The following is a 26,870-nucleotide window of genomic DNA, read 5'->3' as shown; positions in this document are numbered from 1 at the left end:
TATTTATTTACTTACTTATATACAATTTTGAAATCTAAAATGTAAAAGTGCAACAACACATTATATGTAGCATCGTACATATCCCCATTTATATTAAGGACAAAACAAGTAATGATTAGTTATTTTTTAAGGGAAAAAAATATTGTTATAAAATATTATTATTTTCTTCTCCCGGGCGCTAATTTTCTTCTCCGGGCGCTAATTTTCCTTCTCCGGGCGCCTTTTCTTTTCCCGGGCGCTCCCGGGCGCTTTTTAGTAGGACCGACTATTTGAAATAGTTTGAAGAAGCCCAATCAACTTGAAACTTAGTACACGTATGTGATCTTCCTAATTCTACGTGCTCCCTTTAATATGATTATTCTAATTCTAATTCCAAATTGGAGTATTTATCTCAATTTCACGTTCAACTGTTTTTTTTTTTCTCACAATTTAGTCAATATTGTGTTGGGGGCGGGCGGGGTCCAACCATTAGTGCACATTCAAATGCATTGATCAAAAGATAAAAATAGCCGGGGGTTCCAACCCCTCCCCCTTTGGATCCATCACTGATGAACGTAATACCAGCTAGGAAAGCAGTTTGGACTCAATATATTTAGAGAAAGTGTTATTTTATTTTTTCTATAAAAGGTCCTGGTAGGACCGTGAACACGTTCTGAAACAATACATTGATTGATTGGTTAATTGGTGTTTAACGCTACTTTCATCACTAATTATTGTGCTTTTTCGTGGTGGTCAATTTTTATAAATAGAGAAAGCCAGAGAACACCACCAACCTTCCAATCGTACACAAGGGGTTTTTAATCAGACTGCCGGTTAGGAAAACTACTTGAACAATTCGAGTAAATTGAGATGGGAGTCCGAGTGCACCTGCCACATACGGGATTTGAATTAAAAAAATGAATAATACAGATGAGAACACAACTAAAATAGCCCGCGTAATACAACAGCAATTAATAAATGCAAAAACACACATAAGTCAACTGACATGTCAACCATCGAATAACGTGTTCCCGGTTTTGGACATGCATAAGAAACAGGTGTGTTGATATATTTGTTGGCACATATCCTTCCTTTTAATTGAACATAGGTGTAGAAAAAAACAAAACAAAAAACAACAAAGTGTTAAATTAAATCATTGCAGAATTATGCAAATAATTGTAAAACTGTGCACCTGGACGAAATCATTTTAGAACTGTGTAAATAATTGTAAATCTGTGCACTTCTGACTCATGTAAATCATTCAAGGATTTGTACTATACAAATCCTTGAATCATTGAAGAATTGTAAAAAACAAATAATTGTAAAACTTTGCATGCACTTTAATAGAGCATTACACTAATTGTGTATGTAAAAAAGAAAAACTGGAAATATAGCTTCTCAACGGGAGAAATCCGTTTGCGCCAAAAATGCGTCCTTTTGCGCTACAACTTTTTTTTCCAATGCTACGTTTGCGCCACATGTTTTAAAATTACACGTATGGTATCATTTACGCCAAAAATAAAACATACGATTGCGCCAATTAGAAGAAAAATGACTTCCCTACTCCTTTATTCGGACTTGGAACCGGCAGTTTACAAGGCAAATGTTTCCTTTTCTGAAACAAATCTTCCTTTTACTACTGCTGCATGGGTACTTTCCAATTGAATGTATGTAGTAGCTTGTAACTTCACTTTATTGTCCAAAAACACAAAATTAAAGGTTGAAATGCATAAAACAGTTCATAATAATTCCTAATAATAATAACGGCCTATACGCATGGTGGGTCCAAAGCACTGATTTATAACATATGTGACTAAAACATGATCAGCAAAAACTTCTATTTTCTTCTCTATTGGTATATCTTTATTAAATATTCAGCAAAGCAATTAGTTTTATTCTCTCTCTGTACACGGACTGTCTGATGCATTTCAAGTCATTTCTCTCCACATGCTCATCTTCATGGTGAAATATCTCCGAACATATGATACTTTTTAAGCCCAAAAATGAGAATAAAATATATCAGTCATTAATATTTATGATAGATATGTGTAATTTATGATAGATATGTGTACAGGTAAATTGGCGCAAATGAGTTCCGAATATTGGCGCAATTGATACATTTGAAAAACAAAATTTGGCGCAAATGATACCCCTGAAAAACAGTAATTGTCGCAAAAGGACTGCTGCCTCTTTAAAACTATCTTCAGCTGTATTATCAGTAGACTACATCCGTGCTCAAGTATTCGGCTTTGAACGTTTATGGTGAAGATAAATCCAGAAAAGTATTTCGGGCACATTCAATTATAACGTGTTGTTTTCATATTTTGTTCTAATTTTGAATTTTCATATTTTTTCCCCGTTTTAACTTTTCCTAGGAGTTCGGTATTTTTTTACTTTATTTTTTTAACCTTGATAAAACCCCATATCGACCCCCAATAAATCTGCATACTCTATAAACAGGATATTAATTTTGAATTATCCTTGTAAACGGATTTCATCATATCTACAGATCAACAGCAATTTGAAAAAAAATAGTCTTTATCATCTTTATGTATATGTATATGCATTTATGTGATGTAATACAATTTTGTTGATTTCAAAGTCACCTTTTAATTTAGAGATTACAAGTTCCAAATATAGAACACAGTTGCTACTGAACACACGTGTTGAGTTGTAAAATCGTAGTTTGATGGCTGGAATATCTGATGTTACGGATGGAGAAAATAATGTTGATAGTGCTCAAGAAAGAAAGAAAGTAACGGAATTAAAAAAAGAAAGAGTCATTAACGGACACGGTAAGCAAATCGCAATATTAACAGTTGAAATTGAGAAGTGACATCAAGGGCAGACGACGCATGTGTAAAACGTTCCCATTTATTGTCGATTTGCATTTAAAAACACTCACAGCAAGTTCTGTTTCTTAATATTGCTAAGATCTGTTCTTCGTGCTATCTTTTTATTGGTACTACTTCTGCATTGACAACTCAAACATTGGAACCGAATGTCAGAAAGTTGCTTCCCCCTTTTTATGAGCATTATGAAACTTTTTTTTATGTAATTTCTAAAAGTCAGTCGAAAGATTCCGGCATTAAGGTCTACAATATTGAAATTTTAAATTGTTCAGAATTGTTTACACATGCAAAACACAATTTATTGCAGTAGACATTCATTGTTTTGTGTGGTTATGTTCAAGGTCGTAAGGGTCGAAAACTATTTACTCCCCACTGGTGACCCCATTTCCATAAACAGCTGATAACCTAGGTCAATAAATCTGTAGCTTTAATTTAATGCTGGAGAAACAACATTGTGGTCAATTTGTTTATTTTATTCATAAAACATTTATTAGATACAGTGATGTAATAATTGCAACATTTTTCATTGATGAAAAAATATTTTTTTATGATGAAATTTACCATGTGCTTTCAAAAGAGTTGGGGTCTCCATTGGGTTGTTTATTTTACAAAAAACAAATAAATAGACTTGCGTGTTTTTAACATTAAATACTTGAAATAATGCAATACAATTATTCCAGACAAGAAATTACACAATGTGCAACATATTTGTTTATTTCATATTTGTCAATGTTGCACTATTATGCAACTGTCAGTGAGTGTCGACATTGTGGTTGTTTATAATGATTGAAAGGGAGGTTTGAGATCATAAAAAAACCCAACTATAACCTCAGTTGTTGAGTTTTTTCATGTTTATATATTAAAAGTAGGGAGATTTAATATGATTGCAAATTTATGAGAGTTGAGACCAACAGACACAGATGTTAAAACAATTACAGGGTACTGATCATGAATGGGCACTTGACTTGTTGATTGTTTCTTTCCCAGTGAGTATTTCATAGCCTTGTCTTGTGACAATTTTGAGTTTGATGATTAACTGCATGTTGCCCTCCATTTTTGTGTTTGGGTTGCTGTCTCGTGTAATTATTGTCTTTAAAATCTGATTTTGGTAGTTTGGTAGTTGGTCAGTTTATTTTTGTAAAGTCAAGTTGTGGTTGAAAGTCATATTTGTACTCTAAGATTGCTAGCCAAGGGTTTTGATCCACTCTTCATCACCCTGGGAAGATTAAGTCGGAACTTATATAGGTTAGTGCCATCTAGCGACAGAAAGAATTCACGACCACATCTATCATTTAGTGCTGTAAAACCAGGTTCAATCCACCATTTTCTACATTTGAAAATGTCTGTACCAAGTCAGGAATATGACAGTTGTTGTCCATTCGTTTGATGTGTTTTGTCATTTGATTTTGCCATGTGATTAGGGACTTCCTGATTGAATTTTCCTCAAAATTCAGTATTTTTGTGATATTACTTTCTACTACATCATAATTCACCAGTGATATATAGTACTTTTTAAAATACTCTTTAGTTTAGAGGTGTAAAAAGTCTGTATCCAGTGTACAAATTGTGTGAAGCAGAAAAAGCATATAACATTTATGTTAACATTCCTACATTTGTATTCATGAGGAGCAAGCCTACATGTAAATCTTCAATTTTAGGAAGAACTTTCAAAGTATCACAAATGTCTGGGGGAGGGGGGGGGGGGGGGAGGGTATAGAAGTGTTGAACATAATGTGACAATTGTTTTACATTTTCCACATTTCCACATGATCATCTTTAAGGCACTTATTGATTGGATGCAGCAACTAACAACTGGTTCTAAAAAAATTTATTACCTTCTGGATCCCAAAATCAAACTTAACCTGCCAAGGATGACTGGGAGTGACACAGATCCTTAATCTTGGCTAGCGAAGATGACAAGTACCGTATTTAAATTGAGAATAGAAATGGGGAATATGTCAAAGAGACAACAACCCGACCAAAGAGCAGAAAACAGCAATGGGCACACAAGGGTCTTCAACACAGCAAGAAATTCTGCCCCCGAAGAGACTTTAATCTCTGCATCGTTGAGACACTGATACGTATTTGCTTGACAATTTGCCTGTTTCATATAAAGCAAGTACGCTAGATAACTTCATAAAAATGAGTCAAATGATAAAACTTGTAATTGTATGATGTCATTATATACCATGTACCAAATTTCAACATCACTTGTATGACGATGGACTACTATTTTGAACTCGAAACATTTATTTGCTATATATAACTGTCATTAATCTGTTTCAATATCCCTGGAAAGGTTAGAACGTTGCTTGATCATGTTGACTGCTTACTGGACATTCAGTTTAGTGAAAAATAACAACTTACTTGCCTGATAAATTTCACCAAAGAAATTATTAATTATGAAATGAAAAATGTTTTAATGTTTAATTATACATTTGAAAATTGAAGAATGTGATTTAACTTGTCAGACAAGCATTTTATTGGTTTTGACTAATTGGACAAGTGTCCCAAACTCTGAACCTTTGAGAGGTTGAAAATGGTGACAGCTGGGTACAAATGTACTTGTATACTAGGATATATATTGTGTATTAACTTTAGACACAGTTCATACATGCACTTGAAAAAACTGAAAGCAAAGATAAGTGCTTTTATTGTTCTTTTATATCAGTGAGGATGATTTTCCAGCATTATCCGTCTTCAACAGTTTATTTACAGTCATATTGACTAATGATTTGATGATATATAATATACAGATATAGGAACAATCATCTTTAGAATATTTGGGAAAGCTGTCAGTATTATATATTGAAACAGATTTCTCTTGAAACTTGAACAGACCATTATTGATACATAAACAGGAAATCAAATGTCTTGATGTTTTGTACATGTTGATGGATTGCTGTCTCACTGTCAGACAACCCCATCATGTCCTGTTAAAAACAGTCATTTATACATCTTATTTATTACACCTTCAAGAATTTTGTATCTTTAACATTGATGGGACTAAGACGAAACTTTAGCATGTTTAGAGCAGTCATTTTTTCACTGGTTGGTATCAAATATTTCAGTTCATCCTCCTCGACCCCTTCATTTTGGACCCTCATGCTAAGAACACTTGGAGAACTTATAAAGATACCGATAAAAATTACAAGGTTACTTCACATGCTTTAAATTCAAGCAGACCAAAATAGAACTTGAAAAACGACATCAAATGTTTTTGTACCCGCTTTATTATCTTACATTGGGCCTAAATTAATTTATTGTTTGTTTCCCTAATCCAGACCCTGCCAAGCTAGGTGTGGGTAGGTAGGTAGGGAAACTATTTTATTTTTTCCTAAAAGCTGGAACAATATCGGTCTATCCAGCAAGTTTGGAAATTGGATATGAATAAAATAATATTTGACTTAGTTTTGACAATAAAATTTTGTGGGTCGGACCTTTTTTGAAGGGTCGGTCGGATTGCGGAATCAAACAATATTTAATTTTAGACCTAATATCTTCAATTGAAGAACACACCTGTTGTGACTTAGTATATTGTATTTCATTTAAAACGCTATAAAGTACTCGCATGATGGCCAGTTAATTACAGGTGTGAAGCTCACAATACAATATTGTACAAAAGATTTAATGGGACAATTAAGTTATCGGTTGAATGTAACGGTTTTTCAAAATATGGTCATTGTTTAATGTAACGAGCCAGACACAGAAGTTTGGTGGTAAAATTTGTTGCTTGTGATTTTAGAGATGATCCCACAAGATAGGTGATGAATTAATTGTTTTCTTGTGAAACTTGACAATTTTGTTTTTGTTTGTACAATTTGTGTCATAGAAATTGTAACATGTTATCTGATTTTTTTGTAACATTGTAGATTTTTTTCATGATTTGAATTCTTCTTTTTGTGTTTTTTTTTTTTTTTTTTTTTAAATAAATTTTTATACAATTTTTCTGAGTCACTCAAAACTTAAAAAAAGTTGAATGCACTATTAATTAATTGTACAACAGGATATTTACATATTAAACTTTGAAGGATGCAAATTATGGTTGATCAAGTTTGTGTAAATTTCCTAAAAAATGAAAATAAAACTTTCTTTTCAATGTATTATTACAGAAAATATTTGATAGGATGTACTTTTGTTATTTCAAGTGACCAGGTTTTAGATTTAAAAATAATATTGGAATATTTCATACAAGTAACAAGGACTGCCAAGTTAAAATTTTATTCAGTTTCTCTAATGTAATATTGTCATGATTGTACACTGAAAATAGGAAATGATTGTAAATATCATGTTTTTCTGTTCGTGCTAATACATACACTTGGCAGCAACAGTATTAAAATAAAATAATTTAGAAAACATGCAGAATAGGCCAAAAGGGCAAATATTTTTGGCCATGACACCTTGGCTCTACTTTCTTGCATCTTTTACTGACATTTTATGTCCTGTCTAAGCAAGAAGGGTTCAGTATGTTTTCCAGTCTGTTTATCTGTTCTATATCTCCCCAATTCATACTTGTTTGATTTATTAAAAACGAAAACCCAATGGATCCCTTGCAACTTTTTTCTGAACCAGTTTAAAGGTCCATTATGTGGCTTATTTTAAGGTCTAAGTGTGTTATGGTCTTTTTTTATCCCAAATATTAAATATACATGTTGAGAAATTTGTACAAATAAAAACAATGACATTTACATCTCAAAGTGACCAAAATATATGTTTTTGTGAAATTTAATGAACTCTCCAGGAGTTAAGACCACAAGGGTGACTGGTGAATAGAAATATTGTTCCGTTGGTCTTCGTCTGACCAGCAATAAAACTCTGGCAAAAGTGGGGCTTCTCTGACTGCTGGATGTACAAGTACATGAAGTACAGTCAATGAATGACCTGTCGTGTCCTGTCACAATGGGGACCTTTTAAAAAAATCATTTCTTTTTAGGAGATTTTCATGCTTTCACTATGTGTAGAACAAGGTAATTGGTTTTGAATACAGTCTTTCTTTAAGTGCTTTCAACCTCTTTGATTTTTACCGACCGTCTATATATATTGGTCTTTACTATTGTAGGAGATACAATGGACAGTGATCAGGCTCCAAGTAGTCCTGTGATGAACGGACTGAGTGATGAGTCCACTTCATCGTCCTCATCAGGAGACGAGAGCCCAGTCAAAGAGAAAGAAGAAAAAACAGACAAAGATGCAGAGGATGATGCAAAGAAAGAAGAAAAGGAAGAACAAGAGATGGTTCTGATTCAAGATACAGGATTTAATGTCAAAATAGTTGTTCCAGGGATGAGCGAAAGCATAGAATTACCAGTGAGTATTCATGGTTTAAGGTTTGATATTAAAATTATTTTTAGATTTTTTTTGACAATTTGTTATTGAAGTTGGCAGACATTTTACTGATACTAACTAGAAGAGAGTCTGATGAAAATGATCAATTTAATTTTAGCATAAATGTAATGAAGTAAAGAGCAAAAATAGAAGGGAAAGGAGCCTTTGAAATGTATTTTGTCAGGTCTCATTGGTATTGAATACCACTGGGCAAGGGCCTACTTAGAAAGAAAATTCTATTTAGGCCCAAAAAAAGTTATGTGTGTTAACTGTCACATGCTGATAAAAAAAACAGGGTAGGTAGGTAGGGATTTTTTTTTTAATACATTTAGTCTATGGGAGCAACATTGTGACTTAATAAAAAAAAATGTCAAAAAACTTTAGGGTAGGGGATAAAAATAAGGGTAGGTAGGGGTACAGTAAACGCATATACTTATACATCATTCCGACTAACAGATTGACACAACAGATGTAAATTAAAAAGAAATAAACTAGTGTACTTGTGAATACAAATTTTAATACAGGTAAAACCAAAGGAAATAAATTCCAAGGATTACCCTGATATGCAATAATAAATTACCAACTATTTTGTCCAGACGCACATGTAAGCCAGTAAGGTCATATCTTTTAAAAAAAAGATTAACATAAAATATAAGAACCACCAGCTAAACTTGATATTTAGTTATTCTCGTTTAATCCAGATTAACTTGAGGTCACATGTTTTAATTCCGATTTTTTTTTCTTCATTTGATTCAAGCATTTATCTATGAAATACAGCGGGTTTTTAATTGCTAACTGCTCTTTACTTTTTAGTCTATTATGGTACATCAAACATTTTTTATTAAATACACAGTGATGTTAAGTCGATGATTTTAGGTATTATGGGATACCCTGCCGTGTAAGCCCTCTTTATAAATATAGAGGAATGACGTTTAATAAGATGCTTAGTGAGAATAATATGTCACGTCAGGATCCTGGGTCATTATTTGATATCAAAAGTACTTATTATGCAATTGTTTATTTAACCAAATTAAACTTTTAAAATGTGATTCACTACACTGGAAAAAAAATGACATAATTTTATTAAAAAAATAGATCAGATGGGCCCAATCAAATTATTTGCATTCTGTTATTTAAATTCATTAATATTTTTTAATACCATTTTAAAATTTGTATTTCATTTATTCAGTAACATTAAGACATATAGCTGAGTGCTCTTTGAGTAAAATGCAATACTGTGGATATATTGTTATTCATGGGACACCAATTTTTTTGTGGATAGATTTAAAACAATTGAAATGCTGAACAAAGTACATTGACACATTTTCTCTATGCTTGTATGCATACTTTTGCAAAATTATGAAATCAAATTTCCATGAAAGTACTTTTTTTTAACCACAAAAAAATGGTATCCATGAAAATAAATGCATCCACATGTTAGTTTCCTTAAATTTGTAAAGTATCAACCTTATTTAGTACATGTAGTTTTCGTCATTTTACTAGCATGACTAGTCACTTCATACAAAAGTGTGATGTGACCTCTTGGGGATTGGTGTTTACCTGTTATAGGTAATGACCCTAACAAAGTATTATGTGAAGTTGATGTTATCAGTCTGATCAATCATTTTACTGATAACTATGTTTAGTTAACCTATGCACTCTTTTTGATGGAAGCAAAGAAAAGTGTTATGAGAAGTTTTCTCATTTGTAACTAGGTACAATGTAGCTTGTTTGCTCTATGCACCTAAAAATATTTTAAAAATGTATTTTTAATCAGATCAGATGTTAAGAAGAAAAATTCTTTGTGTTGAAATGCTATAGAGAAATTTAAATGCAGGCCAAAGAAAATATGTGCATTAAATAAAGCATTCCTTCTACAAATTGTAGGCCTAGATATTCTATTTTTGTGTTTTTGCTTTATTGTCTCATTGACATAAGTCCAGGCACTCTGACTTCTTCTATTAGACCACCATAAAGACCATATCTCCTGTCATAAGTCCAGGCACTCTGACTTCTTCTATTAGACCACCATAAAGACCATATCTCCTGTCATAAGTCCAGGCACTCTGACTTCTTCTATTAGACCACCATAAAGACCATATCTCCTGTCATAAGTCCAGGCACTCTGACTTCTTCTATTAGACCACCATAAAGACCATATCTCCTGTCATAAGTCCAGGCACTCTGACTTCTTCTATTAGACCACCATAAAAAAGCACACTAGTACTGAAAGTAGTCAAAAAGAATTCTGTCTGCACCAAAAACTTTTACAACTACTAGTCCGAAGACCAATATTCTGAGATTTTTCTTATTGAGCCAAAAAGAATTACTAGTCCGAATGAAATTTTACTAGTCTGGGGCATCGGACCAGAAGCTAACCGTGCAGACTGAAATTTGAATTTGTAAATACTCTTTTTAACAGTGGAACAGCCCAGTTGTAATTAGTTCTCTGTAGTTATTAACAAATCATAGAAATATTTGATGAATAAAATTATTACTATCTCCCTGGTTTCCTTTAAATGGAATGGTCCGATTAAATTTCTTTCTGTAAATTATGCTGACTTGACGGTTTTATTTTCTAGGTGAGTTCTATGGAGCTGGTACAAGAAATCCACCAAGTTCTTATGGACAGGGAAGATACCTGTCACAGAACATGTTTTTCCATACAGCTCGACGGAACCACGCTAGATAATTTTGCTGAACTGAAAAGTATTGAAAGTTTGAAGGAAGGATCCATCATTAAAGTTGTTGAAGGTATAAAAAAAATAAAATATTTTTGTGCTTCATTTTTTTAGCAAGATATTTTTTTGGTGTGATGAAAATAAGTTCAGTAATAGTGATGATTTACATTGATCTATTTTGAGGCATGTTAAAGTTTCAATGAGTTAAAGAAAAAAGTTGAAATGTATGTAACGTTGTCTCATTGGCACTCATACCACATCTTTTTATATTTATGTATGTCAAATTTTGATTTTCTTCATGAAATTTAAGACAATTTTCTGATTATCACCAGCTTTCCTTTTATTAATGTTTTAGCAAGTTCTATATAGATTGTTTTAATGTGCATAAGTGGAAATGTGTGTTGTCTCAAAAATATTCTAGTAATTGAAATCCTACTTCTTACATGTAATAAATGGCTTATTTTAACCTTTTTAACTTTTAGAGCCATACACAGTAAGAGAAGCCAGAATCCATGTCCGACATATTAGAGATCTGCTGAAATCTATAGACCCAGCTGATGCTTACAATGGTGTAGACTGTAACTCCATGTCCTTCTTAAATGTGGTCACATCTGGGGACATTCTAGGTAAGGAGATTACATCTGTCAAAATAGAAATAGCTTAATGTTTCTTAAAGATTGTACTCCAGGGGTTTTCTAAGAGAATTGCACTTTGATAGTTTTAAAAATAACTGGGTGCAACAATTTATCTCTTTAATGGTATTTAACTGATTTTCGATTTATAAGAAATATCTTATTAAAAGAAAGAAATAACACTATTTAGTTTTTGAAATGTAATATTTTGAGGATGTAAATTCTTAGAAAATATCTCTAGTTTAATTTTCATAGAGCAAAATGGTCCGTAAAACAGACGTAAAATCAAAAATAAAATGAATTAATTTGCACAACATGCACAAGGGTTTTAAAGTCCGCAGTTACCATAACAGAAAAAAACGTAGAATTGATATATACAAATTAACAAACTTCACTTTAGTACTATTTCAGATAAAAATAAGATTTAAGTGAGACTTTTTAAATTAAAAAAAACATGCATGAAAAGTAATGAAAAATATTTTCAAACTATGACCAGATTGTAACTGTCTTGTTTTCAGATAAGAAAAGAACAAAGCCAGAATCCATTGACTGTACGCCACCAGATTTTATCATGCCAAATAGTAAAGAAAGACCTCTGTTACCTCTACATCCTAATATCAAGGAACTTAAGGTTAGATACTTCCTACATGATTAATTATTTTTGTCTATATTTTTGTCTATATACTTGTCTTTCTCAAATTATTTTATTAGTTAAAAGCATTCATATTGAATTTTGTGTAGTAAAAAAAAAGAAGCAAAACACACTAAAACCCCTGAAGTTGCCTCATGACAGTTTCCTTGGTCCAAGACTTTTACACAAGAACTGAAAGTAGATACATTGATGATTATTCAATAAGGTTGCCTAAAATTGCTGATATTTAAACTTTGATGGATAGTTGTCTCATTGCCAATCATACCATATCCCCCTATTGTGTATATATTGTAAAAAAAGGGGAAATAACTCATAAGAAAATCACTAATATAACAGTTTTTTTTAATTAATTTGTTTTCAGGGTCCACAGTGTATTAAAGTATTGACTTACAGTGGATGGAATCCACCACCAGGCAACAGAAAAATGCATGGTAAGTTATATTTCTGTCATCACAATAGTGTTTATTGGTGATGTTAAGTTCAAGAGGACCTACTGCAATTCTCCTCCTTTGTAAGTCTGTTTATCTGTATTCATTTTAAATGAGTCTGGAGCAAAGGGGATAAATGAAGTACCATGCATGAGACATCATGGGTTAAATAGATAATTTTGAATTATATATAGTATTATTAAACATAAGTAAGAAAAAAGCAGATGTTTTACTGAGACACGATAAGTGAAACTGAACTTCCAATTTTATTTTTATTTGCATTTAATAAGTTCCAATGTTTTTTATTTTTTATTTCAGGTGATTTGTTGTATTTATATGTTCTAACATTAGAAGAAAAAAAGTACCATATAACTGCATCCACTCGAGGATTTTATGTAAATCAGTAAGTAATTGACAAGCACGGGTTGTGAGTTTTAATGGCACAATTAATATTTTACCCTTTATAAAATCCATCAAAGCTTTTGTTTATCTTTTGGTATATGGGATTGACAAGTATATCTGTTATCTTAATTTATATTTTTTACTGGGAAAAAATCACAATGTTGTTTAGTGAGAAAATTGGAAAACTATAACACATGGTGCTGTTTCATTGATTAATTTTGGCTGTTTAAAGCGCAGATATTTCATATAATAGAACCACAAATGATATCAAAATCATTGATTTTTAATTATTTTCATTGTCATTATTCAAACGATGTTAGTTTTTATGGTTTTATGTGTTGAAACGTTGATTTTATGGCCTTTAACAAAGAACATTTACAGTCACGGACCCTTTTTGAAGATTCTTTTATTATTGACTAATTTTAGCGAGTGAAGTTTCGGAAGTACGATAACTAATTTCCGTTGAAACGTTGATTTTATGGCCTTTAACAATGAACAGTTACAGTCTAGAGACGGACCCTTTTTGAAGATTCTTTTATTATTGACTAATTTTTAGTGAGTGAAGTTTCGGAAGTACAATAACTATATTCCCAGTAAACCTATCTGTTTTAGTAAAAGCCTATGACAATAATGTCAACATCTGATTTTATCCATAATAAAACTTCAACAACTACTTATCAATCTCCGTAGAAATTGTAATTGGAATTGTGAAAAAATATTATTAAATTTGGTCTATTTTTATATGATTTAAAATGCTTAGTCTGAATTCTCAATATTTCAGATCTACAGAAGATGAATTTAATCCAAGATCAGCTCAACAGAAATATCTATCACATTCTCTCATAGATCTCCTTAGTCAGGTAGGAGGAAATATTTACTTTTATTTTTTAGCAAATTTTTGCAGAAAAGTTTACACTATATGGAACGGGGACCCAGTTATTTGCCCCATTGAAACGCATTGAAATTCATAGTAAATAAATGGGGTGCTGTTCGTTAAATAATTTTGATAGCCACCTTGGGACTTCTGTTTCATGTTAGGCATTAGGTTCCAAGTTTCTGGGTGCAATCTCAGTGCCTCATGACCGGCATTCCGTTGCAAAATTTTGTTTTGATTGACAACAGGGTCACTCAGTCTACTTCCGGTGAAGAATAAAGGCTAGAATTTAGACAATTTACTTCATGCACTGACGCCAGATTTTATTTAAATCAATCAATTTTTTTACAGAAATTCAAACTAGAAAGCCTACCCTTTCAAAAAAATCTACATTCAGTTACAGAACTTGTGTAATAATAACACTACACCATTTTAGAGAAAAGTTATAGGTTTTTTTTAAGAACTACATTCGTGGGTACCGGACTGGTTACCGTAACTGGGATCCTATTCCTGTCAGACTTTAACTTTTGTTCCAGACTTAAAACTGCACTTTTAAAATAAAGATATACATCTCAGTAGTTATTCTGAAAAGTTTTAATAAATTTCATCGAACAGTTACAGAGTTATTGACCCTTATCTATAACGTCTCAAATACCAGAAAATACCAGAAAATTGGTCGGATAAAATCATAAATTCATGAAGTAAATTTGCTTAAAATCAGCACAGCATTTTTATTTGAAAAGATATTTACATTCTGTAAATTGCACATGGTAGATAAATTCATTTATTGTATGAAAATTTAGTAAAAATTAAATTTTAATGAATTTTTTTAAAATTAAAATCATTTTTTAATTAAAAAAATAAAAAATTCTTATTTTTTTTATAGGAATTACATAAGCAAAGAAGTTAAAAGTGAAAAACTTACAAAAAATGTATATTTATGAAGGCAAATAAGTTCCTTATCATAAATGAACAGCAGTAGTTTACATGGTAATGCAATTAGTGGTAATCCAATAAAATGTAAGCCCTACTGTACACACACATGATCTCTTAGAATACACTGTCCAGCACCTGTAAATCCCCATAAGAGTGTCACTGTCAGCAATTAGTGGCAAAATTGTGTCAAGGAAGCTGACAGCATCTTCCAGTGATATAAATAATGCAAGAAATTGTAGAACATCATAAATTATCAGTCAATGGTACTGTAAATTAACATGAAAGGTGGCAAAAATCGACGTAAATCTTGCTTCAAAGCGGGTAACAGACCCCATAACAAGGGAATAATGCATGAAACACAGTCTTCAAACATTCAGCCAAGTTCATCTTATACACAATGGAAGAGGCTAGATGCAGAGAAGTTCTCACTTGTAGCTAAATCCGGTCAAGACGGCACCTCCTACAGTTTACCAGATGTCGAGGGAAATCCTGGATCTGCTAAGTTATTACGTCCACATCCAAAATCTTTGAAGGTTCTGAAAGAAGAAGCTAAATCTGAGTCTCATGATGAAACACATGTTACAGATGAGTCATATAGAGTTGTTAAGATGAATAAAGTTACTCTGCTACTCAATGTAGTTGTTAAATTTCACAATTTACAAGACATTAAATGTGATAACCCGAACTTTGAACTGACAAAGTTAATTAAGTATGGATCTTGTGTAAAGTGCATATATAAATGTACAGAATGCAAGTTTACATCACCATGTGTTAACCTGTTCGATGAAATTAAAACTTCAAAACCTGGACCTAACCCTGGAGAGTTAACCCGCATGCTTGTATCTGCCTTACAGGAGACTCCTATTGGAATAAAAAGAGGAAGATTTCTGATGGCCGCAGGACTGAATATATCACCACCCACTAAAAGGACACTGCAGAGGCATTCTAATTTTGTTGCGAATGAGATTAAAGAGTTAAATGACAATGATATGAAGAAAAAACTTGAAACTGTGAAAGAAGTTAACAGAATTCGTGGTGTAAAAGAGCCGTCACATATTCCTGTAGCAATCGACACGCGTTATAACAGTATGCATATAGTTAGCACAAAAAAACCAGGACAAAATGCTTCCCAGGCAATATCATTGGCATGTGAGCAAGTGACTGACCATAAGTTCATTGTTGCATCAGTTTTTCACAATAAACTTTGCTGGACAGGTTCTTGGCTTAAAGGGAAAGGACTTAATGTAACCTGTCCAGATGGACATGCTGGTACATGTACAGCCAATGTTAAGCCAACCACCCCTTTAAGTGAATATCTCATGGGTAAAGAAATTGGACTTCAGATTGATAGGCAAAATGTGCTGGTAAAGTATGCAGTTACAGATGGAGACGGACGTGGAGCAGAAGGTATAAATGATGCACTCAAAGTTTTACACCCGTTGTGGAAAGTTGAACGCCAAGCTGACCCAATTCATCTCGGAAGATCACAATTTCGACAAAGTAATTCTGCAAATTTCAGTTTGAACATGTTTTCTGGTTCGACACGTGAAAAGAAAAAACAAGGACAGAAAGTTTTAAGTCAAGATTTGAAAGCCAGATGTAGCTTAGTTTTCAATGAAATGTGGAAAGAAAACTGTGGAAATTTGGAAAAGATTAAAAAATGCTTACCTAGAGTGCTTGATGCTACTGTGCGGTGTTATACCGGCGACTGCTCTAAATGTCCCACTAGCTCATACGTGTGTGGTGGTGGTCACACAAACTGTTGGTGGCTGAGATCCATGTACTTGGGTGCAAACAAGTTAACCAACCTGAATATGGATGACAATGACAAATTAATAATGCAGGAACTTTTAAAAATGAAACTTAGTGAGGAGGCATTAATGAAAATGAAATTTAATTTCAACACTCAAAAATGTGAAGCCGTTAACAGAGCACTAAGTGTATCCTTACCAAAAAATGTGAACTTTTCTAGAAATTTTGAAGGAAGGGCATCAGCAATAATTCACACTTTGAATAATGGTATAGCTAATTCCTGGAAACAAAAAGCAGAATGTATTGGTTTCAAAATATCACAAGGTTCATTTAAACACTTAGAGCAGATGCAAAGGGAGTGTGAACGGAACAAAGTATACCAAAATACTCCAGAAAGGAAAAAGAAAAATTTACAACAAACCGGACAGAAAATTAAGGATCATATGGAAGAAAAGGAACAAAGTAAATTTAAAGACCGATATCAAAAAGGACAACTTGATCCCAAACTTAATACGGCATTTGTTCAAAACATAAAGGACGATCATTCATATGGGAGAGTAATGCCTGCTAAGAAGAATATACCTACCAGAAGCTGTACTTCAAAAATTCCAAAGTCAAAGAAGATATAGCTGCATCTGAAAAAGATAAAGACAAAATTAACGGTCCTTTTAAGGACCACCAAATCTTTAAAAAAGAGTCTAAAATTGTTGTACATTTAGTCAAAATTCTTTATATATAAGCTATAGCCCTACCCCTTAAATATCTTCTAAAAATAAATCCAGGCGGCAATCTGGAAAATTGGCATGACCCTGGCAAGAATTGCGGTGTTTACAAAGAATCCTGTTGTTATTTATGTGATGCGGCTCTAAATTAATGTGAGCCGCATTCACACACAAACTATTATGACATAAGTGACTGGCATCAAATGTTTTATTTAACTCTAAATAATTGTTATAAACCATGTAACTGAATCTATGGGCTTTTTTCTTTTTCCAGGTACCAGAAATAGGATCTAGAAAAGAAATAAGCCCATATTTTCCATCTTTTGTTGTTCCCTGATCCCATAAAAAGCATTCGTCATTTCTTGCCAGGTGGCTCTTTTCTATTATTTTTTGCCTATATTTTTCAAAAAATCCCTCCATTTTAACTTACAAGTGTATGAATTTAAATTTCCAACAAATGACCTCACTGTGACCCCTGTTTAAGCTTTCAAATGAAAAAAAAACTTTTTAAATTTCAAAAATTTAAATTTCAATTTAATTTAAAAAGTTTAATTCAAATTTAAAAAATAATTACACCATTGTTTTCCTTATTAAATTTTGAAGTTCCTAGCAAAATTTCATCCATGTAACTCGAAAAATAAGCTTACAGTTGTAGATTGAAGTGTTCAATATATGCCCTCTGACAGGAACGGGGACCCAGTTATTTGCCCCATTGAAACGCATTGAAATTCATAGTAAATAAATGGGGTGCTGTTCGTTAAATAATTTTGATAGCCACCTTGGGACTTCTGTTTCATGTTAGGCATTAGGTTCCAAGTTTCTGGGTGCAATCTCAGTGCCTCATGACCGGCATTCCGTTGCAAAATTTTGTTTTGATTGACAACAGGGTCACTCAGTCTACTTCCGGTGAAGAATAAAGGCTAGAATTTAGACAATTTACTTCATGCACTGACGCCAGATTTTATTTAAATCAATCAATTTTTTTACAGAAATTCAAACTAGAAAGCCTACCCTTTCAAAAAAATCTACATTCAGTTACAGAACTTGTGTAATAATAACACTACACCATTTTAGAGAAAAGTTATAGGTTTTTTTTAAGAACTACATTCGTGGGTACCGGACTGGTTACCGTAACTGGGATCCTATTCCATATTTGAAATGTTGAGTATATCATGCAATCTGTGTTCCTATAATCCATCGTTAAAATAATAAAAAAAATGATAATTACTGGTAAAGTCATGATATATATATAAGCAATAAAGCATTCTCTGCATTGTATTTTCAGATTAGTCCAGCTTTCAAAAAGAATTTCAATGTATTGTTAAAGAAGAGGGCCAATAAACATCCTTTTGAAAGAATGACAACACCATACCAAGTGTATAGTTGGATGGCTCCTATGCCTGAGCATAGTGTAGATTATATCAGGGCTGAAGATGGTTTGTATTAGTAGTTAATTCCATCCATATTTAAGGACCTACCATTTGTATACAAAAAAAAACAAAAAAAAATAATTGTATAAAAAAATACAAAGTAAAACAAAACCGATGGACAGAATACTGTAATTGAAACCAAATGAAAATGCATACATAAGGCAGATTTTACAGTATTGTGTTCTGTCTCCTACTTTCATGTTGCTAACGTGACAGAGACAAAAATGAGTAACGTGAGCGACATTTGGACATGTCACATTAGCAACAACATCTTTAAAAGTTAAAATGTATGCACACAGTGATGTTTATTATATGCCTGGAGTAATAAAATTGTACAGTCTGGTTTAGAATTCCTAAATATACAGAATGTCATTTGCAGGTGTACTTTATATCAAATGAATACACAAGAAACCAAAAAATGAGTAACGTTAGCAACATTTGGACATGTCACATTAGCAACAACATTTTTAAAAGTTAAAATGTATGCACACAGTGATGTTTAATATATGCCTGGAGTAATAAAATTGTACAGTTTGTTTTAGAATTTCTAAAATATACAAAATTTCATTGGCAGGTGTACTTTATATCAAATGAATACGCAAGAAACCAATTCGTATTAGTAACATTAGCAACAAATACTATCATGACATTACTTGATTCAACGTTTTGTTGCAAACGTCTTTTTGATGGAAGGAATACATTTAAGGTCCTCTTGTAACGATATTACATACAACTTATTTTCTTAGCTTCCCCATCATGTGAAGGAACTGACTCCGAATCAATTTCTGCAAAGGGCGATATCGTAACTCCTATACAGGAGAGTTACAGATCTAAATATATGTTGCTCATGTGACACTGATTTGGATGGAAACGTCAAGCAGTAACGTTCGCAAAAAATAAAACAGCCAATGATATTGATTCCTCAAGTCCTTTGACCCCCTTACGTCATCCAAATTTAATATGATTGCTATTTTCAACTATTTATAAAACCCGGGATAAAAATAACTACAATGGGCTGTCTGAGAACCAACAAGAAAATTGCGATTGTGACATACCACAATGGACGGAAAAGATGTGACGTTTGTAACAATATTATTAAATTACCTTTTTAGCCGTTACCAATAAAAATCTGCCTTAAAGTTAAGATTAAACACAAAAGAAGACTTTTTATTAAAATATAAGTCCATGTTATTAGGCTCCACTTATGAATAATACTTTAAAATTCCACTCCAAATAAGCTAGATGTCAGTCAAGTAGGTCATCATGTCTATTCCATGTCCAATATTTTGAAATTGAAAACCCTCCCAATTCTAACAAAAAACACAAACACAGTAATTTTTATTTTTATTTACTCAGAAAGACACATTTCATTCAATAACATAATGCATTACTTCATTACACAGTCTGTTTCACAGTTTCTGCAATCCCTTTTTTGATGGATACAAACAAACAATACTTCCATCTTATTGTAAAATCTGCCATAAACAAATATTCAAGGAAGCTGCAAAAGAACTATTGTTTTTTTCCTGTTAGTACAAATTAATTTTAGGGAACTGTTATAATTAGTTTACAATGATATTATTAATCATCTATACATTAACAAAGAACAAATTTTGGAGTTAGATACAAAGAAATCAAAACTTAAGTTGTTAAAATCTTTATCATTGTCTCTAATTTTCAAAGAAATAGGAGACGTAGTTAAAACGTGGACCGCGTAGAGGACCCAAAAATTAAGTGGTACGCTAGAAAAAAATTCCACATTAACGCTTTCTCAATATGGAAGAAGGGTAACAGGAGAATTTATTTGTACTAGTACAAATTAAGGAAAAAATTTATTTGTGTACGTGTTATTTGTACAACATTTGGCAGATTGCAGGATATAAGATATGATTTGTACTATTGCATGCATCTAATAATTATGTACATTATTTATAGCATTCTCCACCAGATTAGGATATGAAGAACATATTCCTGGTCAAACCAGAGATTGGAATGAAGAAATACAAACAACTAGAGAACTGCCACGGAAAACACTTCCAGAAAGGCTGATACGAGAAAGAGCAATATTTAAGGTTAGTAAACCGCAAACCCAATATTGTTCATTTAATGCTTAGAAACAAATCCTTTTATATCGGTTACCATTATTTTATCCATCTAATGCTTTGGGAACCACTCTGTAAATGAAGAGGCATCCATAAATTGTTTGTTTTTACACAAGTTTAGAAAAATAAATATTTCAATACATTATTTGTTGATCAGACTTTACTGGAAAACTACTTTAATGATTCATATCTAAACGTCTTTCATAATGTTTATATTTTAGGTTCACAGTGACTTTGTGGGTGCTGCAACCAGAGGTGCTACAGCTGTTATAGATGGTAACGTTATGGCAATCAATCCTGGAGAAGAGGCTAAGTAAGTCCTGATAGATATTGAATTGGCATTAAAGTCAAGAACAGATTTTATTTTTATTTGTTCAGATGAAATATTGGATGTCATTGGCAAAGAGCTGTAACATCTTTGATTGTATGGGGAGTCAGCTGTCACTTATTATTTCAAAGGTTATGATTATTTCAGGATCGTCTGTCCGAACAATAATAAGAAAAATACAGAGAAAAAAATTGTGCATGAAAGAATAGAAAAAAGTGCAACCCAAGTTTTATTTTGATATGTGAAGGGATGGTGTAATTGTCGTAAAGTTTAAAATCCTAGATCAAATGTCGAACAAATAAACATCATGAATACAATATTTTGTAATATCTTGACATAATAAATTGAAATTTTATTAACCTCTTACCAAGTATTGATACTTTTATTTAACAGCAGTCAAATTTGTTCTTCATTTCATATGTATGAAATCCAATTGATTGCTTGCATACTTGTTTACCGTTGTAATTTCTACATTTCAGAATGCAGATGTTTATCTGGAACAACATTTTCTTCAGTCTTGGATTTGATGTCAGAGATCATTACAAAGATTTTGGTGGTGATGCTGCTGCATATACAGCCCCTGTATGTATACATTTATATATATAACTTTAACAATGATATAAATGATTAAAATGTATTGCATGTTTTATGTATGATATAAATCACAGGTCATTTTTTTTCCTGACCAACTGAATAGGGAATGCTACTGAAAATTGGGTTGGGTCCCAAAAACTTTTATGAAAATGTCCATAGCGCTTTCATTAATCTCATATTGTGGCTGGTTAGAAAATGTTTGTCTTATTCCCTGCAACTATATAATTTACTTATTTTCAAAAGTGAACTTAAACACTTTATTATAATTTTGTTCTTATTAATAAAAAATAATGTGTAAATTTAAATTTCTATTGATTGATATTTTTCAGGGTAATGACTTGCAGGGAGTAAGAGCTTACTTCAGTGTTGATAATGAAGGACTTTACACCCTGGGAACTGTTGTTGTGGACTACAGAGGTTACAGGGTCACTGCTCAGAGTATTATTCCAGGTAGTTATTCCCCTGAGTGTAATTGTGTGCTACGTCTAGCTCTTTTTAACAGAAATGTTTAGCTGTGTTTAAGGTAATTCACAAAAATATTGTGAGTGTTTGATTTTATATACCTATCAATTTTCAGGGACAAACCCTATGATCACACTAAATTGAGGTACAGGTTATAATTCAAGGAAGATATTTCTCAATTTTACGAAAAATTTCAAATAACGATTTAAGAGATATTACCGGTGTTAAATTTTTACAGAATTCAGAAGTTGTAAATAAAAATATTGACTCTTTTTGACAGGTATTTTAGAGCGAGAACAAGAGCAGTCTGTAGTGTATGGATCTATAGACTTCGGTAAAACTGTCGTAACCAGTGACAAATATAAAGAACTGGTAGGTATTTCTGTATTCAATCTGTGTTTGATAACGATATATTGGATTTGATTAATATTTAATTGTGGTAAATACAAATTCTGTCCTAGATCATCCTTTACAATTAAAACAAATTATTTTTTGCTTTCAGTGTCAACTATCAAGTTTAGAATTTGTGAATATTAGTCTTGAAGATATTTCTAATTCAGCAATATTAATAAGCTACAGTTAAATTATTAATTAACCACAGCAATTACTCGTTATTCTGTTAATTGCGTTGTTTCATTCAGATATTAAAAAAATCAGATTTGTACAATTATAGCTTACAGTTTATCTGTTCTCTTTTCAGTTGAAGAAAACATCTAGTCAATTAAAAATAAGACCTCACAAGTAAGTTTTAATTTACATTTTGTTACAGCGGATTCCATTGAGTGTGTAGCCAAAGGTAATATCTTTGGTTGGCTTGCTTGTTAGCTGAACCGTGAAGTCATTGTTAGGTTTATCCTACTTTAAGAAAAGACTAATCCGACAGAAAACCAACATACATGTATCAGTCTGTTGTACTATGCTACTTTGAAAGGAGGGTAGTATACTTGACCTAATAATGACTTCACGGTTCAGCTAACAAGCAAGCTAACCAAAGATATTACCTATGGCTACATACTCAATGGAATCCGCTGTAAAGTGAATTGATTAATGCATTATTGAAAGAATAATTGTATATATACGCTAATGGTTGTATTTGCATATTGTAAGAAAAAATGTTTTAATAAATCTTTTTAAAAAAGAGTCGTAAAAACCACTTCAAAATTAATGATAAATTTCAGGGCAAAACAGATGATTAAAAAAAAAACAGCAGTGAAAAACTGATTAAAACATGAGTAGAGATAAAGTATTGCACAGCCTTGATTTGTGTTTGACTTTCTTTTATTTTAATTAACTGATTTTTGTCCTTGCAGTGTTTTGAATGAAAAGAGTGAGGCAGTAGAGTTATATTCATCACTGGAGTGCAAGGTTTGTAATTTTACTACTACATATAGATAGGTTGTTCCAAATACATTTAAACACATTGATACAATAGTAGGGGAAACACTGTGTATCAATCAGTGTCTTTGTCCTTCTGCAAATTGTTTTCCAGTCCTGTATCAGGTAAACATTTTGTTTGAAAGAAGTTTGAAAGAACATAATTTGGGGCCATAGCATCATCAACTTAAAATTGATCATCTTGACCCTTACCATGCGGTGACCGTCATATGACAGGCATACCCAGACCACCGTTATTTGGCTCCAATGGCGTTCCATACTTTTAGAAGTCCACTTTATGATACTTATTTTAAAAGTTATGCATGTTCCGGCAACCTGAGGCTATTCATATTCATGTTTCTTATGTATAAGTTGCATTTTGAGCACAAATACGGACTTGGAAAATTGAAATCGGCTTAAACTCGGTTTTCTGGCGGGGTGGGCTTCACATCTGTGTCTGACAAAGGAAGTTCAAAGGCATAAAACTTGCAAAAATAGTGCAAACTACTGATCGTTATTATTATTGAAATATGCATAGGAAACGACCACTTCCCGTTTTGCATCCATTTGAATCAAAAATCGTATTTTTGGTCCAAATGACCTTCTGAACCAAGATCAGATTCACTCCGTCCCAACAACTGTTGAGGTCAATTCGTTAACTAAGGTCCACTCTACATGCAGGCTACAGCTGGATACCTTTACCAGCATCCCTGGGTCTTCTGGGTCAAGAGAAAGGACGAAAAATCCTCATAAATTGACGTTTTTTGCACCTGATGACCAACTTTGGGGCAAATTCCCGCCTCCTCACCTCGCCACCCCACCCTGTGATCACCTACATTAGATTTAAAGGAATCAATATGCTACAGCAACAGGGCTAAGCTCATTTGCATATAATTTGCATATTTTTGCAAATAAACGAAAATTATACATTTTCTGAAAACAATTCAGCATGGTAAGGGTTAATTATGTGAACTTTAAAAATTTTAAGCCAAATTATGGTTTTGATTATATTTCACAAATTACTGAACATTGTTCAACAGGGCATTGTGTACCTTGGACAAATATCCTTGTTTGTTTTATCGACACACAAAGTTAATGTAACCATGTATGAAATTGTGAACCTAAATGAGAACACATTGTTATTATCTGTTGCTAGTGTTAAATAGATATATTATATAAGAAAAGGTATTATATTAAAATTCACATAGAATACCTAGAGAATACAATTCAGTGGTCCATTATGATGAGTACAAATCAAGACTTTCGTTCTTCTGAGATATAATGAAGACAATTTTGATTCTGAATGGACCTAAATATTTTTCTTAAGTCTAATTTATGTTTTAGTTTGAATATTTTGACTTATTTCTGAAATTGGACAAAAGGAGCAATTCGGTAGTTCTCTCACCTTTAAACTTTGCTGATATTAATAATTTACTGTGAAACTAATGTAATTTCTGTAAATAGTCTGGTCAAAAGTTTTAATTTTAAACAATTCTGTTTCCTGAAATTATGCTGAAAATGTTTTTTTTTTTCTTTTATAGGGTATTGTTGGAAATGACCAGCGACATTATATTTTAGATTTGCTCAGAACTTTTCCTCCAGATCCAAACTATCTTAAATGTAAGTCTAAACTTGTTTTGAGAGAAAAACTATGGTATGTTTTTTTCTCATTGTTGAAGGCTATACAGTTACCTATATTTGCATTCATATAACATCTACTTATGAATTCAATACTTTTTGTGGATACATCTTTTTTGATTGATTGATACATCAAGCCTATTAGTAATTTGTTGAAAGGTTAAATTAATTTCATCAAAATCTAGAAAGATCAGTACAGTATATATTTTCATAAGCAAAGAAAACCTAGGTTACGTTATTCATTGGTCTGTTATGATGAGTACAAATCAAGACTTTCGTTCTTCTGAGTTATTATGAGGACAATTTTGATTCTGAATGGACCTTAATATATTTTTTTTTATTAAATGCACCTAAAATAAAAAGAATTATTTGAATTTATAAGATTAAATTTAAGCAGACTTGATTTAAATATCCCCAGACAAACAGTTTACATGTTTTATACTTTGTATAGGAAATCAAGCTAACAAATTGATTCAATTCAGGAAATCAAGGGGTTGGGGGTTGGAAGAAACTTTGCCTTCTTTTAAAATGGAAAGCAAAAAAAACCCAAACATTACATATTTTTTTGCATCTTTTTTTCATTAATTGAGATATGTATACTAAAACCGAGAGAAAGAAAGCCAGAATAAAGAACAACAGAAGAAATAAAGCTATATTTAGTAGGTACCAAAAGAATTCTTGAAAATCAGTATCCTACAAATATTAATGAGTCCACAGTGTATATTTTCATTTTCTGTATACCAAGGTAACAATAATTTATTGGTCATTATGATGAGTCCAAATAACCAAATGTCTTCTGAATTATTATGAAGACCATTTAGATTCTGAATGTACCTATATATCAGTTATATTGTCATAAGTTAGTCCTAACAGGGTTGAATAAAGTCAGAACCAGTAAAAAAGGGGAGATTCTTATTTTGTAATATCAATTCCTCCTATAGTCATGATAGTTTGTAAAAGAGATCCCTGAAACTTCACAAAACATTGCACATATATTGAAGTTGTGCACCTGCTATTATGGAACTGTTCAATAGATATTCCAGACTTGGTACCAACTAAAATTCTCAGTTTCATTCATGACCAATAGATGTGTACTTGCATACTGAATGTACACACACTTTGAACATGATGTCCTCATCATTTGTGTATTTTACATTGTGTATTTTACATTGTGTATTATTAATTATTCTGAGTATAACCTGTTTTATTTATATTACAGTTGAAGATGAAGAATTAAGTAAAACAATGACAGAGATGGGATTCCCTCGTCAGTTCAGACACAAATTAGCCTGTCTACGACAAGAATTAATAGAAACATTTGTAGAGTAAGTGTTGTCTTTTATTCAAAGAATTAATAGTTTATCATATAGGTATACAATTGATCATTATGATATTTGAAGTAAAGAAATACTATTTTCTATTTACTTCCTGTTTAGCACCTCGCAACAGTTTTGGGAATTTATTGATTGGGTAAAGATGGCTGGTTCACAGAGAAGTTTGTGCAAATTGTAAAGTTTAAAATGAATCTTATAAAACAAATTTAATGATGACAAAAATGTCTCCCTAATTTGCTTTTAAACTGAAGATGTCAAATTTTATTAACTACTCTGAAACCAGACGTGATAAGTTGATAAGCTTACTTTTAAAACAACGCACAAGTCCATAGTGATGAAAAAATACATAAATGACTTTCGTTCTTCTGATCCT

General features: G+C 32.1%; 1 protein-coding gene, 1 long non-coding RNA gene and 1 other non-coding gene across 3 annotated transcripts in view; 2 read left to right on the top strand and 1 right to left on the bottom strand.

Annotated features, from left to right (window-relative positions):
- The first annotated feature begins 2,598 nt into the window (after positions 1-2,598).
- LOC143076743 (clustered mitochondria protein homolog) overlaps positions 2,599-26,870 on the top strand; it is a 39,993-nt gene continuing 15,721 nt past the window's right edge. The window contains exons 1-18 of the mRNA XM_076252602.1: positions 2,599-2,774; positions 7,891-8,138; positions 10,739-10,910; positions 11,320-11,463; positions 11,988-12,100; positions 12,483-12,552; positions 12,868-12,952; positions 13,733-13,811; positions 18,521-18,671; positions 20,601-20,737; positions 20,989-21,080; positions 21,575-21,677; positions 22,019-22,139; positions 22,432-22,523; positions 22,852-22,892; positions 23,462-23,516; positions 25,067-25,145; positions 26,383-26,488. Coding sequence (XP_076108717.1) covers positions 2,669-2,774; positions 7,891-8,138; positions 10,739-10,910; positions 11,320-11,463; positions 11,988-12,100; positions 12,483-12,552; positions 12,868-12,952; positions 13,733-13,811; positions 18,521-18,671; positions 20,601-20,737; positions 20,989-21,080; positions 21,575-21,677; positions 22,019-22,139; positions 22,432-22,523; positions 22,852-22,892; positions 23,462-23,516; positions 25,067-25,145; positions 26,383-26,488 — 1,994 coding nt within the window. The 5' untranslated portion in view covers positions 2,599-2,668. The remainder of the gene's footprint in view (positions 2,775-7,890; positions 8,139-10,738; positions 10,911-11,319; positions 11,464-11,987; positions 12,101-12,482; positions 12,553-12,867; positions 12,953-13,732; positions 13,812-18,520; positions 18,672-20,600; positions 20,738-20,988; positions 21,081-21,574; positions 21,678-22,018; positions 22,140-22,431; positions 22,524-22,851; positions 22,893-23,461; positions 23,517-25,066; positions 25,146-26,382; positions 26,489-26,870) is intronic.
- On the bottom strand, positions 14,763-17,234 carry LOC143074844 (uncharacterized). Its single transcript, XR_012978117.1, has 3 exons — positions 17,100-17,234; positions 16,430-16,569; positions 14,763-15,297 (listed from the first exon to the last, which is right to left on the bottom strand). It is a non-coding gene; the product is annotated as an uncharacterized LOC143074844 (long non-coding RNA).
- LOC143077117 (small nucleolar RNA SNORD59) lies at positions 24,760-24,833 on the top strand. Its single transcript, XR_012978885.1, has one exon. It is a non-coding gene; the product is annotated as a small nucleolar RNA SNORD59 (small nucleolar RNA).

Source organism: Mytilus galloprovincialis, chromosome 5 (assembly GCF_965363235.1).
Source record: "Mytilus galloprovincialis chromosome 5, xbMytGall1.hap1.1, whole genome shotgun sequence".
In the NCBI taxonomy this organism is placed as follows: Eukaryota; Metazoa; Mollusca; class Bivalvia; order Mytilida; family Mytilidae; genus Mytilus; species Mytilus galloprovincialis.
The sequence above is the reverse complement of the archived record's forward strand: the minus strand, read 5'-3'. Positions and strand labels throughout refer to the sequence as shown.